At 40.9% G+C, this 17,701-nt stretch overlaps 1 protein-coding gene across 1 annotated transcript in view; it reads right to left on the bottom strand.

The window, feature by feature from the left end:
* Positions 1-11,278: 11,278 nt before the first annotated feature.
* The window catches only part of LOC128740614 (SPEG neighbor protein-like), a 57,303-nt gene continuing 50,880 nt past the window's right edge, over positions 11,279-17,701 (bottom strand). The window contains exon 7 of the mRNA XM_053836175.1: positions 11,279-11,403. Within this exon, the coding sequence (XP_053692150.1) occupies positions 11,279-11,403 (125 nt within the window). The remainder of the gene's footprint in view (positions 11,404-17,701) is intronic.

The raw sequence follows: 17,701 nt of genomic DNA, 5'->3' as shown, positions 1-17,701 counted from the left end.
TGGGTGGTTTTGCATTTTGATTTCGCTTGTTTAGCGAAAAACGAAGGGGGGGCACATTGGCCAGGGGGGGCACGTTATACACAATTCCCCTATATTTCGGTCGAATCTAATTATACCCCTAGAAGCGCAGCAACGCTGCAGCCTGTCAAATGACAGGTTCTGCGTGGAGCTCAACTGTTTCAATTCACGACGCAATCAATCCAAAACCAATTTCCACGGGGAAATAATTTTGCAAATTCGACTGCTCATTTTGGCCACAGTTTCGCACGGTGACCGGTTTGGCTGATGCTGATGGGGGTGGAAGGTGTAACACTACTCTGACATGACTTGCGCCAGTGAAAGCAACTACCTTTCCCTCGTTTGTTGTTGATATCATGTCACATTTGAATGGATGTCATCCGGTACGGTATACAATTGCCGAATAGGTAGCTGCCACAATTGGCCCGTGTAGGCACATTCCCCGTTACATTCCGCTGGTGGCGCAGCATTTACATAATACACAACAGGACCGGACAGGACAAACTGAAATTGAGTTTGAACCTTGAGTTAATTTGCGATCAATGCGCCGCTTCGGCAACGCCTCCCCCAGAGGCGTGTATGTTGGACTGGACGGGGAAAGCTCATAAAAATTAACCACCAACAAGGTACGACCGTATTGTGCAGGTGGATGCAAATTCCCGACGGTAGGCAAGTGTGTATTGGCTGGTGATTTATTATTTGATTATTGGCAAAAAACAAGCGCAACAAACAAGAACAACAACAACAATACTCGCACAGTCATGTCAGAAAATGTAGCGAATGAAATATCCATCGCTACAGTAGCAAGTTGAGGCAAGCGTGAGTGCGTTTTTATTTTATAATGGATGGAATAGGCAAAAAATAGATAGTGGATTGGAGTAAATATTGACATTTTAAATTTATACATCAAACCTACTGTTATTTCGTCTTTTTTCCTAGATTTGTTTAGTTTTCCAGGTTTTGCAAAAACAATATGACGTTCAACCCAACCTTCTCCTATATCCACTATTCACCTAGATCACTCTTTTGCATGAAGTTAAATAAAAAAGAAAATTTTCCAATTGAATTCTACTGTGTATATTTATTTGCGACACATAGTAGAAATTAATTGGAAACTTTCCTCTTTTATTTAATTTCAGGTTTCGTATTCTACTAAGACGTTCCGAAAACTTCAGTCACTCTTTTACAGCTGATTCGTTTATTATGATTCTATCAGAGGTGGACACCGGTAATCAGCTAACCGCTAACATTTTAGCTAGCGAGTAGCGCGTTCGCTAAGTTTAAAATGTGCTAGCGCTTCTATTAGCTTCCGATGTATATAAGTACTACTAAATAAACTACCTGCCACTAAGTTTTGGAAATAATTTTTGGAAATAGTACAACTAGCCCTGAATGAATTATATTTACTCGCGTCGCGAACAGCAGCGACCAATTTTATCAATTTGCAAGAAATCGCACACTTATTTTTGTTATTATTTTTAAAAATTAGGGGCTAGTGGTTTATTTAGTGGCACTTTAGCTTATCGGAGGCTAATGAAAGCGCTAACACATTTAAAATCTAACGAACGCACTACTCGCTGGCTAACAGGTTAGCGGTTAGCTGATTAGCGGTGCCCACCTCTGGATTCAATACTACGTAATGATCAGAAGGGGGTACCAAATATTGTGCGGCTGCAAGTAAAAAAGCTGCAAACAGCACTTCAAAAGTTAAACTACGAAAAACTGCGACTTAACTTCCTTCACCGAACATGACTTGAAGCTTTGTCCCTTGCATGTCTCCTGATATGGGCGACGCATGGGAGAGGTTGATTCATACGGTCAAATAGAACCTGGAAAAACTACTCCGAAATCGTCTACCACCTGACTATTTTTTTTGTTTTATTAGAGCCACAAACAAACATATTCAAAATATTGTTTAAATACCAAAGGAATACAACGGTTTCCAAAATAACAACCTAACTACGATGCACGGATAAGATTGCAAATAGGATTAAAACTTTGCAAAACACCACAAGCAATAAGTTGGTAGTAAGTTGTTCAATGGTATCGCTGAACCAGCAAATGCAGATATGGCAACCGCACTCTATTTTCTTATCGAGCAGAAGTTGTTTCATGTTCTATTTCTACCTCCTTCATTGATACTGAATTAGCACCATGAACAACGTGTTGGTATGCTTGTTCAATGAGATCGCTGAACCAACGCTCACGTCGAGCTGAACATTTTACTCATCAGCTTCGTGGGCAAATAAAATGGAATCGTCGATGAATCTCAATCTCAATGGTGATATAACAGAAAGAGACGGAGCGGAAGTTAACCTACGAGTACCCATCACCGATATCAGCGTGCTGGCTTTCGATCTCGAATTCGAACTTCCGTTGAGAAATCGGTCTACTGAAGAACAGCAAAGTCGCAGAAAAGGATCGACACCCGGCAGAACTCTACAAAACTAATAAAGAACCACTAGCAAAGGTACTTTGCTCTACAAAAATGGCAAAGAACCGCTAGCAAAGGAACTTCACCGTAGAGACAGCAGAGACAACGACTGACTATTTCTGGAGAAAACTAGTCACCTTCCAGCGAAGTAGTGACGAAAAACCATTTTGACTGTACTAAGTCGGCCCGTCAATGATCAAAAGCTCTATAATTTAGTCAACTTCGCGCGTAGTATGGTTAACACCTGAGGGAAATAATTTATTGTCGGACAATTTTTTGTCTGCGATTTAGTTTAGAAGACTAGAAGACAAAAACCCTTGCAATAAAGACTTTTTTAGAATGCGCGTGGATGCTAGAAATCGAAAATCGATGTTAGACGCCGCTATGAAATCCAAGATGGCGGACTATTGTTTAACATTTTAAATGAAAACCCTCGCAATATTAACTTTTTTAGAATGAGGGTGACAGCTAGCAATGAAAAACGCTGTTTCCCAAGCAACAATCGAAGATTCCAGAACTCAAGACTGAGCATAGTAGAAGATTCACATATACACAGCAAAGGACTATCGTCCTGCTAACACCATCTCTTATCCCAAGGGAGTTACTACTAACACTTATAAGCAGTTAGTGATCGCAACCACCTGAAAGAATGTATGATGTCATGCGATGCTAGAGTGTTGGCATATATACAACCTAAAAGTTACTTCCGTCATCTGTAGAGGGCGTACTAACCCTGTCCGTCGAGATTTGACAGAATGTCCAGTCTTGAGTTCTGTTGTGTTCGGTTTTGTTGCACTCTTATGGCGGTTTCCATTACCAATTTTGATCTTAAATGCCATCATAAGAGTGTAATAAACCTCCAATTGTTACTTGGGTTTGACTCGACTTGACTGCTCGACTGGACTGTTTGATTGGATTGCATGACTGGACTGCTTGACTCAACCGTTTGACTCGATTGCTCGACTTGACTACTCGGCTCGACTGCTCGACAGGACTATCTAGACTCATCCTCTTCGACTCTATTACTCGACACTACTACTCGACATGACTGCTCGACTCAACTATTCGACTCGATTACTCAACTCGAGTGCTCGATAGATTTTTCGATTGGACTGCTCGACTAAACTGTTTGACTTGACCATTCGAGTTAACTATTTAACTTGACTGCTTATCTTGACCACTCGACTTAACTGCTCGAGCTCACCTTAGCTTAAATTCTGCTTTCCTCAAACAGCAATCCAGTTTATGTTCCGAAAATATCTATACATATACAGTAGTATTCTCGTTTTAATTGGCTGTCAGTCTATTACACGTAGAACAGATTTTGTAATCTCTCCAACGTTTCCACTGTGTATCAAATGGAACTATCAAATTTGAACAGTCTTCAAATACACAGTTGAAACGTTGCAAAGATTACAAAATCGGTTCTACTTGTAATAGACTGACAGCCAATTAAAATGAGAATGATAAATTCTAAAGTCGACATAACAAATTCATATACAGTAGGATTTCGAATTTGGCCACAAATGTGTGGTTGCCTATGATACCAAAATCGAATATAGGACAACTACGGTAACCAAAATGTTAATCGAAACTTTCCATAATCACAAACTTTTGTGACGTAGGAATATGTCCTTCAAGATGGTAACTATGATAAGGGTCGTTTCAAAAATTCTAACTCGAAGAGTGGTCAGGTTTTGCATGCTTAAAATTTAAATTTCCCGATCAAATCGAGTTGTCAAGTCGAGCAGTCGAATTGAGCTGTCGAGTTGAGCAGTCGAGTTGAACGGTCGAGTCGAGTAATTAAGTCGAACAGTTGAGTCGAGCAGTTGAGTCGAGTAATCGAGTTGGGTAAACGAGTCGAGCAGTTAAGTGGAGCAGCTTAGTCGAGCAGTCAAGTCAAGTAGTTAAGTCGAGCAGTTCAGTCGAACAGTTGAGTCAAGCAGTCCAGCCGGGCATTTATGTAGAGTAGTCGTGTCGATCAGTTGAGTCAAGTAATCGAGTTGGGTAAACGAGTCGAGCAGTTAAGTGGAGCAGTTGAGTCGAGCAGTCAAGTCAAGTAGTTAAGTCGAGCAGTCAAGTCAAGTAGTTAAATTGAGCAGTTCAGTCGAACAGTTGAGTCGAGCAGCCTAGTCGAGTATTCTAGTCAAGCAGTAAGTCGAGCATTTAATGCGCGCAGCCCAGTTGTCCAGTCGAGTCAAAAAGTTAAGTCGAGCAGTCCAGTCAAGCAGTCTAATCAAACAGTCCAATCGAACACTCTAATCGAACAGTCAAGTCGAACAGTCAAGTCGATTCAAACATCGTTTCACTTCTAGCCATCATCCTCAATCTGAAAAAGTCTATATTGCAAGGGTTTTCATGCAAAATACTAAATGATAGACCGCAGTCTTAGATTCCAAAGTGGCGTCTAATGTGGATTTTTTAACTCTGATAATATTCCCATTCCAAAAAAGTCCTTATTGTATAGGATTCCATATAAAATTCCCAAAATAACTTAAATTATAAACCGCCATCTTGTATATTAAAACGACGTCAAACATCCAATTTCGAATAAATGATCAAATAGCGTTAAATATCTCAAACCATCCCCCGTTCCAAAACATCAAATTGAGAACATTTTTTCGTGGTTCAAATAAATAATCGAGCTGTTTTTTGTCACTGATAAAAACGCATGGAAACAATTTTTTTGTTGCTGCTCGACTATTTATTTTAGGTTATAAAAAAAAGTCCAACGTCGCTTACTAAACTGACCGTCACCTACCCTGGATGCGACGTGATTTTATTTTACAGATTATAGTCAAATCATGAAACCCGAATTTATTCTTGCGTTTGATATATACGTTGTTATATTCTATGCAAAAATCAAAATGGAAAAGAAAAATTTGGCCGGTTTTCGGAAGCTACATTATTTGTAATTCCATTTTTGTTTCGTGCTAGAAGTGTTAACACTCCGTACACTCTATTTTCGAGTTCTTTAGGCTGTTAAACCCATAGTGATAGTGATTTTACGTCACTGACAAAAAATGCATGGGACTGACTATTTTTCAGAGTCACTTTCTATTTTTGGTATTCGTTTAGCATCAGTGACGAAACTGTCCGGTACCAGTCCTGGTCGCTAGTGCAACATGCACACGCATCATATTTTCGTGGATTTCAGGGCAGCATACGATACAGTCAAGTGCAGCTGCATAAGAAATCAGACGGCTATGACAGATAATGCACGAGCACGGGCTTTCGGACAAACTGACGCGGCTGATCAAAGCTACCCTGATTGACCCCGATTGATGTAATACGTGTGTGTTTGGAGGGCACTCGTGAGTTCTTTCGAATCGCGAAGAAGCTTGCGGCACGGGGATGGACTGTTCTATGTGTTTTTAACACTATTGAAGGTGTCAGTGATGGTAAAAACTCAAAATCTCAAAACTTATCAAAAATCAAAATCAACTGTGAATTATGTCAACTTAATCCTAAGCAGAAAAAAATCACGCGTGAGTTTTTCTGTTTTCATAACAAGAAGCACAAAACTCACACATATTTCTTCCCGCTTGATCACATTCTGCTTTGCCTCAGCTGCTACCCGGAGTTGAACAGCATAGGCGTTCTCTGCGATACGTAGCTGTGAGTGAGTGTGAGGGAATGAATCTCTAAATAAATCGCAAAGTTAAATTAAAACGCACATTTAAATTACATGTTAATCTAATTCTTATTAGGCTTGTTACTTTCTAGTTAAGAAAATTCCCGCGAAGGAAAGATGTAAATTCCGCCAATATGTTTGCCATCTTAATTCATGTTTTCTCTAGCGATAGATTCTCTTTTGCTCTCTGGTTCGTTGTATGATATACCAGCCGTGGAAGAATTAAGCAAAATGCTCACAGCTGAATTTGGTACACATCGCAACAGAGACATCGCATATAATAGCGAGAGAAATTCATATGTGAGTTTCGCGCTTGTGATCAGGGTTGAAATGTCATGTGCTTGAAATCTCATTGAGTTTTTTGCTGCTATGAATTTTTCAACACTGCAAGATGTGATCCGGCGAGCGGTCATCGAAACGAGAGGAACGATCTCAAGCAAAAGTAGCCAACTCCTAGCCTTTACAGGCGACCTAGATGCGGACCGGTAGTCCTCTACGGACTTGAGACAGTAACTTTGCTTGCGGAAGACATACGTGCCGGTTACCGTTATTGAACGACAACTGTTGCGGACTATTTTTGGCGGAGTACAAACGGAAAGGGGAGAGTGGCGGAGGCGTACGAACCACGAGTTGCAGGCACTACCTGAAGACATTTCTATCGTACACCTTGCGAAAGTTGGGAGACTACGGAGGGCCGGGCACGTCGTGCAGGGAAATAAATCCATCCTCTTCAAGAACTCCACCGGCACCGGCAATAGTGGGGCCCAATGTGCTAGATGGCTCGATCAGGTTGAAGCCGACTTGCGTGTGTCGCGACGCGCAACGAATTGGCGACGAGTAGCCTAGGACCGTGTACAGTGGAGAGCCATGCCGGCCCTATGCTGTTAGAAGTTGTTGTAGTAAGCAGTTTGTCTAGTAAGTGCATTAGCCCTACTTTTTTTGTAAGGTACTAAAGATTATGAATACCTCATCAGGTTCACGAAAACAGGCCTCACGAGAGCTTTATCCAGCGGGATATACTGCGCACGCTATGCCCGAAGGTACTTATTATTTAGCTCTCATGCACCTCAGATTTCTCTTCACAGGATGTTAGTATTGGTCAAAACAATTAGTTTAAAGAAGGTCTTAAAATATTCTATCTTGAGGATTTTTTTTAATAAATTCAATTTTAGAGGTTATATAGGGGTCATTCCCTCTCAAGTGATCATATCCGTTGTAATCGAGCCCTCTGATTTCAACCAAATCTGGTATAATTGCTAGTTCCGACTTCATATTCAATTTACCACAGTTTTGTACGGATTGATCAATCCCCCTTGCAGTGACATGCAGTGAAAAATGAGTTTTTACGAAAATCTGAGAAAAATGGAGAAACGTCACTGCAAGGGGGATTGATCACTCCATACAACATTTTGGGAAATTTAATATGGGGTCGGAATAAGCAACTACACGAAAATTGGAGGTGGTCGAAAACAACGGATATGATCACTTGAAAGGGGATGACCCCTATATTACCTTGAAAATTGACTGAAATATATTGGCAAAATTTGGTTCCGTTTTCTTGGCGATATCTCGGATCGCAGTTGGATTATTTTCAGAAGCTAGAAGCTGAACGGTTGGATATACCGGAATATTCGTGGAGACCACTAGGTTCAGGACTTGTTGGAGAGTGGAGTCGGTTGTTTTAAGAATCACAATGTTCTAGTAAAGATATTGCATCGATCGCAAGGCTGCTGAAAAGTGTCTCCACCGTAGGCAGATTCCGCCTGAGCTGTCGATGTACAAACTGCGCGGTGCCAAAATCAAGCGCTCCAAGCGTTCCCTCATAGAGGTACTGCAAAAGGTCGCTCCACAAGCTTCATCTGTCAGAATCCCTGTCAAGCAATGCACTTTTCACTGCAAGAACGTACTTGTGACAGAAATTAGTTATATATCGGTTATCACAACTGCTTCGTAACAACTGTGCTGGTAGAACCTTGAGCACAGTTGGTGCTGTTGGGTTTAAATGATATTCATTCACCGATTTTTAAATTTTATAGACGGGGTTAACTTGTTAGGACGTGCTCTGTGGTAAGAGGCACGGTACGTGTATGAAAATTGAGGCTGCTACCGTTAGAGTAAAGCTCTTAATGTGTTCGGATATCATGCACTGTGCGCATTCTGAAAAAAATTCTGCTGTTCTCATCTCGAATATCAGCGATACAGAATCTTTTCGAAGACCAAACTTTGACACATACCTATATCTTGTCATTTGTAAGATTTTTGTACGATTGTCGAACGTGGTGAAGTCTCGTACAGACAGGAAGAGCCAGAAGCAGAGATATATAGGCTTTGGAAGATTATTTATGGTGCCATTGAAACAATCGCGAGAGACGTGGTAGGCACGGAGTATGGAGTATAGCGGAACCGCTGATATCATGTCGAATACCAGAAACATTCGAGAATATTCAGAGCGACTAGGTCTTAAAAAAAGAGTGAGATATTGCTGTGATACTAATACAATTATAAGTGCCACTTGCAGACTAATCATCTGTTTGTAGTTTGCAAAGCAGCATGTGATTGAATCTAGCGAAATAACGCTTGGCAGATAATAAACAACCATGGTATTGAACAAAACTGATTAAGTTGATTCGAACGACATTGAACGGGTCCAAGCAAAGCGTCAAAATAGTGTGAGAGAGAGAGAGTCGCTTCCGTGAAGATGAGTGAATTGAAGTAAGCGAATATACTCCCAAGCCTTTTCTCATCATATTTTTTTTGGTTTTGTGGATGACGTCGATATCATTGAGATCCAGACCACAGATCTATATCTCACGGTCTCAAATCAACGCTTTGAATAACAATTCGTTAGTCGTTATCGGTTTTCGATCTTTCAGCTGAATTTACATCCGACAACATAAACAACTATGTGACGAAGTAAGTTGGAACTAATCGATAATTAACGTCAATAACAAAGGTATTGTGGTAAGTTATGTCTAATAACTGAAAGTTGAACTAAATGAACTAAATTTCCAGTTCAACATTCAGTATCAATCTCTTTCTCCAGTTCCATTCATGTTGTTATAAACATCAGCTATTCCCTAGATGTTGCCATTATGTATCTACGACACTCCAACATCAGATGTTCTCTGCTAATCATTGTATTGGTTGAGCGCACTAGGCATTATTAATATGTTTTTCTGATAATTGAATAACTCAACTGATAAGAGGATTAAACACCAACAGTACACTGTTCACCAAAGTAAAAAATATGGATGAGTCAAATTTTGAGTGATGATATGATATTGACGCGTTAAAAATACAAAGTTAAAATACGCTTTTTTTAATCAATCAACTCTTCACACTCACCAAATATTCTTGAAAAATATTTTTGACTTTTCGAAATTTTTTCCCTTGAGCAAAACTTTTCCCTACCGGTGTTAAATCTATCAACATTGCCTCAAAAGGTTTATCTAACGAGAGCACAAAACGTGCAAGGACGTGCACCCTGCAATTACCGGCACATTATCAAACTGCTATAATCTAACTTATTGAACTTGTTTACCACAATGTGAAGCTGGAATAAATAACAGTTTACCATAGAACATGGCGTTCCACCAACTTCCCCCCTCTCCCTCTCCTCGGTTCCCCTCGGAAACTGGCACCGGAAATACCGAGCCCTGGTGTATAATAGCTTCTCGGTTTTCTGTTCACAAATAGCAAATGAATCATGTGGGTTTCTGGCCTGGAGCGCTTTATGTTGTGGCTAAGCCTCTTAGCTGCAACTTTCGCATTTTCCAACGACAATCATGCTATGGTTTCCATTTTGCTGGTTTCCCTCAAAGCATTCTGCATTCCAATTCATTGTACAGATATACATTTTCTTTTTTTTTTAATAGAAGATTAAAGGGACTCGGACAGAAATAATTTTTCATTTGGTTGATCTGTTTTTGTACATCGTTTTACGTTCGTGTGTATGTGTTTATGTGTATGTGAGTGTATGTGTGATTGAGTGTGCTTGAGAAAAGGTTTTTTTCTCTAGTTCCGGGCAGGCAGACAACAAACCGCTTTGTTGATTCTGGCACGCTCGCTGCGTTATCTGGTGGTTGTGTTGTGTTTCACCAATTTCAGCTCTGACTTCAAATTATCGTTAGTACGCTCACAAAATAGTGAAAAAATAACGAATCCCATTGCCTCGCGCTTGATGATTTTTCTGATACGACAAAAAGTATATACAGCTTCTACTAACTTCCGACAACCAGCTTGAGAAACTATTTCATAAACGTTTTCTGAAAAAATCTTTGTTTTTCCGGTGCAGTGTCAGCACTGTGGTGAGCTAATCTTTGAAATGCTCGTTAGATCGTTTTGATTTCTATCTATAAAATAAATAACAAAGAATCAAATGGAAAAAATTGCTTGAATGCGGAACATTCTGAACACAGGGTTTGGTTTTAAAAAAATTTAAAGTAAAGGTACGCTACACAAACTATCGGAATAAACAGAGGAAACGGAAAACTAAAATGCAAAATCCACCCAATCCCGACAACCTACCGTTAGAGTACAGTTCACACAATAAGCATACTTACGCTTGTTCGGAAAAACTAGGCTGCACTTCGGAATTAATATTTCTACCGTACAATGTACCTAGAAGTACCTTAATCTTGCAATAAACAACGCTACGCTATCATTAGGCTAAAAGCATATTCTTTTTACGATAGAAAAAAAAATACACCGCACAGTTTACTCGAACTCGAGCAGGGGAGGAAAAAAAATCAAACAAATCGACAAACTAGAGCATTGAACGTTGCCGACACTGCAGATTGTTGTGTGCACCGGAAACAGTTTCCCAAAGCTGGCTGATCCACGCGAACAGAACGCGCTTCCATCACATCTGTGGACTCTGCAGGGGGGAAAAAGCGCTCCTGCCGACGCCAGAAGATGAAAATTTAATTTGGAGACGCGCGAGGGATGTTCGTTCCTTCAACCATGATTTCTGTTGTGCTCTCTGACTTATTCGGTACTGTTTGTCTTGCTGTTATTACTATTTTATTTAGTATTAATATTAGTTTAATCATTATTATTTTTTTTTATTTCCTTCACTACTTTACCGGATTTTGTCGGAACTATATCATCGATGTCGTACGTACGGAGCAGAAGCAGCGCGAAACTGGGTTTTCGTCGCTGCTGGTCGAGAGTTCTCTGATTTATGGCCAGTTTTATCTGACAGCCGACCAACGGTCGTTCAGCAAGGATAGCAGCAGCAGTATCAGACAGCAGCAACCGGACAGGACCAAATTACTCCGCTGCAGATGGGCAGCCTGGATGGCGGCCGGATGTTCGCCTGCAGAGAAAGAGATGGTAGGGAGAAAAAAAAAGAAACAGGAGAAAGTACTGTAGTGAGTGGCAGAGTTCACCTTGGTGGGGCTTACCGCCCCACAATGGGTAAGAGTTGGTAAAGTTATATTATATGACTGCTTAAAGACGTTGAGTTATTGGCATAAAAATTTGAATGAACAAGGCGACAAGTTGAGTCATGGTTATGATCGCATTATTAACTGGTTCTTTCTACACGATTTTTGCAATTATTCCGTATTAAACAAACCAAAAAAATAGGGATTTTCTGCAAAAACGAATTTTCTTTTTAAACATACAACAAAGTTACCCTTTCGTTTTAAGTAGATTTAATATCTAAGCAAATGTCTTTGTATCTTGTCTGCTTCGCTTGTAGTCTGGTGCACTGATCTTTCACCGCCTCAAATGTTCTGCCGACAGCATGTTCTGTCGTCAGTGAACCAGATAAATTGACTGGATTTATTGAACATCGTGCCCGCATTTCGATTGCCGCTCGTCTTATAATACCTTCAAGGGCAATGTTGAATAACATACAGGAAACACCATTTCCTTGTCGAACTCTCCTGCGAGATTCGAATGGGTTGAACAATCCACCCGAGATTCTCACACAGCACTGTATCTCGTCCATTGTAGCCACGATAAGTTTGAAAAACTTAACCGGAAAGCCGTTTTTGTCCAGAATTTTTCATAGCGCTTGTCACACTATCATATGCGGCTTTGAAATCAATGAGCAGCTGATGCGTGAAGACTCAGAATTCGCGGCAATTCTGGAGGATCTGCCGCATGGTGAAGATTCGATCCGTTGTAGACTGATCCTCCAAGAAGCCGACCCGATAACTTCGCACAAATCTATTGGCTATTAGTGATAGTCGATGAAAGATGACTTGAAAAAGCACTTCGCTCCGTAGTTCCCATAATCCTGCTTATCACCTCTCTTAGAGCTAGGGCAAATAACCCAATCATTTCACTCCTCCGATAGTCATCTAGAAGAACGTAATAAACTATAAATTGCTGCTTGGATGATGATCCTCGCCATTTATGCAACACATAAAAACATCGCACGCAGGTATATGTAATGACTGGGAATGAATGAGGAGATTTCCTGTTTAGAGAAGCGACTGTACGGTCTTCGCCGAAAGCTACTCCTGAACCGTGGCCGTCCACAACCGCCCACCGCACATAGGAGTATTTGGCCCAAAAAGTTGGCCATAAGTCCGAAATATGAAATACATGATTTTTATTTATATGTAGTATCTGTAATCTCAGCATAGTCTACTAGTCACGTTAGTATGATTTTGAACTGAATTTATGCTTTTCTTCGCTCAGCAAGCTGCCTATTTAGAACGCCATTCGGCAGTAAATTTTTTCGCTTTTAAAATGCGTTTTTCAGCTCGTTGGTGCAAAAACCTAAAAATCCGAGTGAAATAGTGTCTATTCACCATGGGTAAGTATTTATCAGCAAAGAAGGATGTTATTCAATAGTTTTCATGTATAATTGCATAAAATTAATGAATGTCTTCGATACGAATAGTGATTACGAAAATTACCCCAAAAATAGTGGTAAGATCTTAATACTTTAATCAATGTTTTGGTAACCTTCCGAGCATGTCCCGGCAAAATTTCAATCACCATCAGATAGGTCAAACATCACAGAATATAGTGGAATCGAAAAATCTTCCGCATGGTTCCGCTTTGTCGTTTTTTAGACATTTAATTATTTTAAGGTAGGAGTCGTGCGGGTAAGACCGGCACAGAGGATAAGACAAGCACGCATAGAGTTTTACTAGATTGCATTAATCAATTGTGTTATTAAAGACTCAACATATTTGTATTTATTATTTCAGATGTTTTAAAACAGATCGAGCTTACTATAAATCGTAAAATATCAAAATAATAAACAAAATAAACGCGAGTGTCGCTGATGCGCAGCCCGTTGTAACTTTTCGCGAGTAGGTTTTAAGCTTTATTTCTCAGAAGAAGTTTCAAACTAAATTTTAAGATTTTATATATTCTAGCTAGCATTGTTTTTCATAAGTGAGATTTAAGTAGAAATATGATTAATAAATGTATAAAAATCGTCTTCTTAAAAAACGTGCCTTGGGAGTAAGACCGGCACCTTTCGAACGGGGTAAGAAAGGCATATTTGCAGGTCGCCGGCAACAGTCACAGTCTGCGTTTGTCTCGCCCTGAATCATTTCACACACTCGTTCAAAGTCATTTATAGAGAAAAAGATGTTATTCAATGTTACGGAGAACCCTCATTATGGTTACCGTACATGTACCGTATTAATGAGTATCGTCCGATGGCCAGTAAACTGACCGCTTTCGCGGAGGTTAACGGAAGTTATTCGGCTCTGGTCATTAAGGTATATGATTTGACTTCTATTGGGTTTGCCATCGACTTCTAGAGTGATTCGAGAAAGTACATGATGGGCTTAGTTAATTTTAAATTCCATTTATTCTCATAGTATGTATGTTTAAATTATTCTTAATAAAAAACAATATACTGTACTAAATAAAACTTTCGTAGGAAATTTTCAAGAATACAATGCAACAGAGATGTTTTGAATAGACTTCTGCTTAATTCGGATCCATTGCTTAGTAGCTCAAGGCCGATACCAAGAAAAAAAAGCAAACCTTTTTCGACCGAAACGTTGAAGATGTTGCAGGCAAATCAATTTCAAACTGAAGAATATGAGAAATGCAGCGACTATGAAACAGAAGACTAGAATGTGTTGCTTCTATACGTATACGTACACACCTACACATTCACATACATACATACACTTTTACATCACACATACACCTGTACTAGCTCACATACATACTGACACACATACATACACACATCCCAACAGCTAATAAATGGTTATGTTCTTAATCGGTTTTTTATAAATATAAGAGAAAGATACGAATTGAACTTTACAGGGGATTAGTTGGCAATTTCTTTAACTTCATATGCAGAGTTGGGAAATATTTAATTTCTGATCATTTTTTATCAATATCGACTGGAAAGAAGCAATTTAGAATTTTGGCCAGCTTTTTGGGGTAAATACTCCTATGTGCACCGGTAGTGCAGTCATGTTGATCATCGTTGAAAACGTTTAGAGCCTAAGTAACCAGGCTAAGGTTATGGCTAGGGCTAGGGCTAGGGCTAGGGCTAGGGCTAGGGCTAGGGCTAGGGCTAGGGCTAGGGCTAGGGCTAGGGCTAGGGCTAGGGCTAGGGCTAGGGCTAGGGCTAGGGCTAGGGCTAGGGCTAGGGCTAGGGCTAGGGCTAGGGCTAGGGCTAGGGCTAGGGCTAGGGCTAGGGCTAGGGCTAGGGCTAGGGCTAGGGCTAGGGCTAGGGCTAGGGCTAGGGCTAGGGCTAGGGCTAGGGCTAGGGCTAGGGCTAGGGCTAGGGCTAGGGCTAGGGCTAGGGCTAGGGCTAGGGCTAGGGCTAGGGCTAGGGCTAGGGCTAGGGCTAGGGCTAGGGCTAGGGCTAGGGCTAGGGCTAGGGCTAGGGCTAGGGCTAGGGCTAGGGCTAGGGCTAGGGCTAGGGCTAGGGCTAGGGCTAGGGCTAGGGCTAGGGCTAGGGCTAGGGCTAGGGCTAGGGCTAGGGCTAGGGCTAGGGCTAGGGCTAGGGCTAGGGCTAGGGCTAGGGCTAGGGCTAGGGCTAGGGCTAGGGCTAGGGCTAGGGCTAGGGCTAGGGCTAGGGCTAGGGCTAGGGCTAGGGCTAGGGCTAGGGCTAGGGCTAGGGCTAGGGCTAGGGCTAGGGCTAGGGCTAGGGCTAGGGCTAGGGCTAGGGCTAGGGCTAGGGCTAGGGCTAGGGCTAGGGCTAGGGCTAGGGCTAGGGCTAGGGCTAGAGCTAGGGCTAGGGCTAGGGCTAGGGCTAGGGCTAGGGCTAGGTTAACACCAGAGCAAACTGTATGCTTTATAGCTTTATAGCGAAAAGCTTCATTAAATTATGGCGGTAGCTGTCAAGCTGCAAATAGCACAATCGGTTTTATTGCTGCTTTCAGCAGAGCATGATAAGACTACTTCAGCTTATGACCTGATTCTTATAGGGTTCTGAAACCCTTTTGAAGAGTGGGCCGCTTGGTCGGAACGCAGTTTTAAAGCGATCATCAGAAAGTTCTGGTGGAGCTAATAAAACTAGTAAGTAAATTGTTACTTGGGAATCTATGTGGTTTCAGCCACATGTGGTAGTTCAGCCTGTTGTCAGCCATAACACCCAGGTACTTCACACTACGTTTGGAGATAATCACTTGTCCTCCAACGACAATTTTGGCCTCTAAGGCCGTCTTGCGGTTACTAATCATTACCGCTTTCGTCTTATGGTGGGCCAACTACCCGAGCAAGGATTGACAACAAAAGTATATCAAAATTGTTACATATTCTGCTGTTGATATCAACTAGAAAACATATTTTGTTACCAACTCAAAATGGCACTTATGGTGTATCAGACTTTGCTATCATTTTTATTGAAAGAAAATGTGTTGGCAGATTCTATATATAATGTAAATAAACCTTCAATATTTAAATTAATCTATTTTCACTTAAATTTTTTTCTAGGAAAATGGTTGGTTTAAATTATATGATGATAGCAAAATGATGACGATATGATAGTAAAATGATAACTAATTCTGCTTTCCTATTAATATTGTGTGACAGCAAGATTACTATTCCGTTTGATATTTTTGATAGCAAAAGTAGTATTCAATTTAATTCCACGGCGTGGAATTTTTGCAATTAATTTTGATATTTTAACCGTTAAGTCGACCGAAATGAAATCACACCGAGTATTCAAAATCCGTTACATCAAGATATCAAATTTTGTTTTCAATTTCCTCTAAAACCCTGCTCGGTACTCTTCTGTGTGTGTGTGTGTGTGTGTGTGTGTGTGTGTGTGTGTGTGTGTGTGTGTGTGTGTGTGTGTGTGTGTGTGTGTGTGTGTGTGTGTGTGTGTGTGTGTGTGTCTGTGTGTGTGTGTGTGTGTGTGTGTGTGTGTGTGTGTGTGTGTGTGTGTGTGTGTGTGTGTGTGTGTGTGTGTGTGTGTGTGTGTGTGTGTGTGTGTGTGTGTGTGTGTGTGTGTGTGTGTGTGTGTGTGTGTGTGTGTGTGTGTGTGTGTGTGTGTGTGTGTGTGTGTGTGTGTATGTGTGTGTGTGTGTGTGTGTGTGTGTGTGTGTGTGTGTGTGTGTGTGTGTGTGTGTGTGTGTGTGTGTGTGTGAGTGTGTGTGAGTGTGTGTGTGTGTGTGTGTGAGTGTGTGTGTGTGGGTGAGTGTGCGTGTGTGAGTGTGCGTGTGTGAGTGTGCGTGTGTGTGCGTGTGTGTGTGTGTGTGTGCGTGTGTGTGTGTGTGTGTGTGTGTGTGCGTGTGTGTGTGTGTGTGTTTCTTAAGGCGTTGTGCAGAATCAGCGTTCGAAATCAGCTGAAGACATTTTTTAGCTTGCTACGAAGTCGTACAACGTAGACATGTGTGACGTGAGGAATCTGTCGGTATGTCAATTCACCGAGTGTTCCTCATTGTGGAGGCCTATGGGAGGTAGCAATTAAATCTGCTGAATATCGTTTACTGTATGTTTTCGTGGTTCACGATGCGTCGTTTGAACTTCAAATTTTGAATACATGAGCACGCTATTAACTTAGGTAGATGGATGCCATAATTCGAAGAATGCTCCAAATAATCGTCTCGGACGTTCTAAACTATTGACCGTACATAATTTCGTAATTGAAGCTTACCTGAAACAGCTTCCAGACCCAGATTATTCGACGATCTTTATGAACTGACTAGGACATTAGAGATCGATCCAAAAACTGCTGCAGGAACTTTGAAAAAAGATCTTGTTCAGATTTGCTGAAATTTCAGGGCGGGAGAAGATGTTGTCAACTTTGGTAGAGAGTATGACATACCAGCTCAACCCATCTATATCGATTGCGCGTTAGTGCTGAATAAAACTGGTTCTATACATGCTTAATACCATTCAAAACGCGCCATCATCTACAGTAATTTTAAAAGCAACAACGAATATTCTAAAATCAACAACTCAACAAAATTTCGGTGATAATCGGCCTGAGGCGCTAAGAAGTTTATGCCTCGGTACTAACTCGAGACAAGAGGACGAACCTTTGAAAATTTCGTTTTATTTCAAAAAAGCCACCGTAGCCACGCCTGCCAAGAAACAGCTAAAACAGTTATTTCATTATCTATTGTAAGTTATAAGTGCAGCCAACATATAGGTAAATAAAATTTATTAGGATGAGAAAATAGTAAAATACAATTATGAATAAAAGCTGTTTTGCTCAAAAGTTA

The sequence above is a fragment of the Sabethes cyaneus genome, chromosome 3 (assembly GCF_943734655.1).
Source record: "Sabethes cyaneus chromosome 3, idSabCyanKW18_F2, whole genome shotgun sequence".
NCBI classification, from domain to species: Eukaryota; Metazoa; Arthropoda; class Insecta; order Diptera; family Culicidae; genus Sabethes; species Sabethes cyaneus.
Note: the sequence above shows the minus strand (reverse complement) of the source record. Positions and strands in the feature narration are given on the sequence as shown.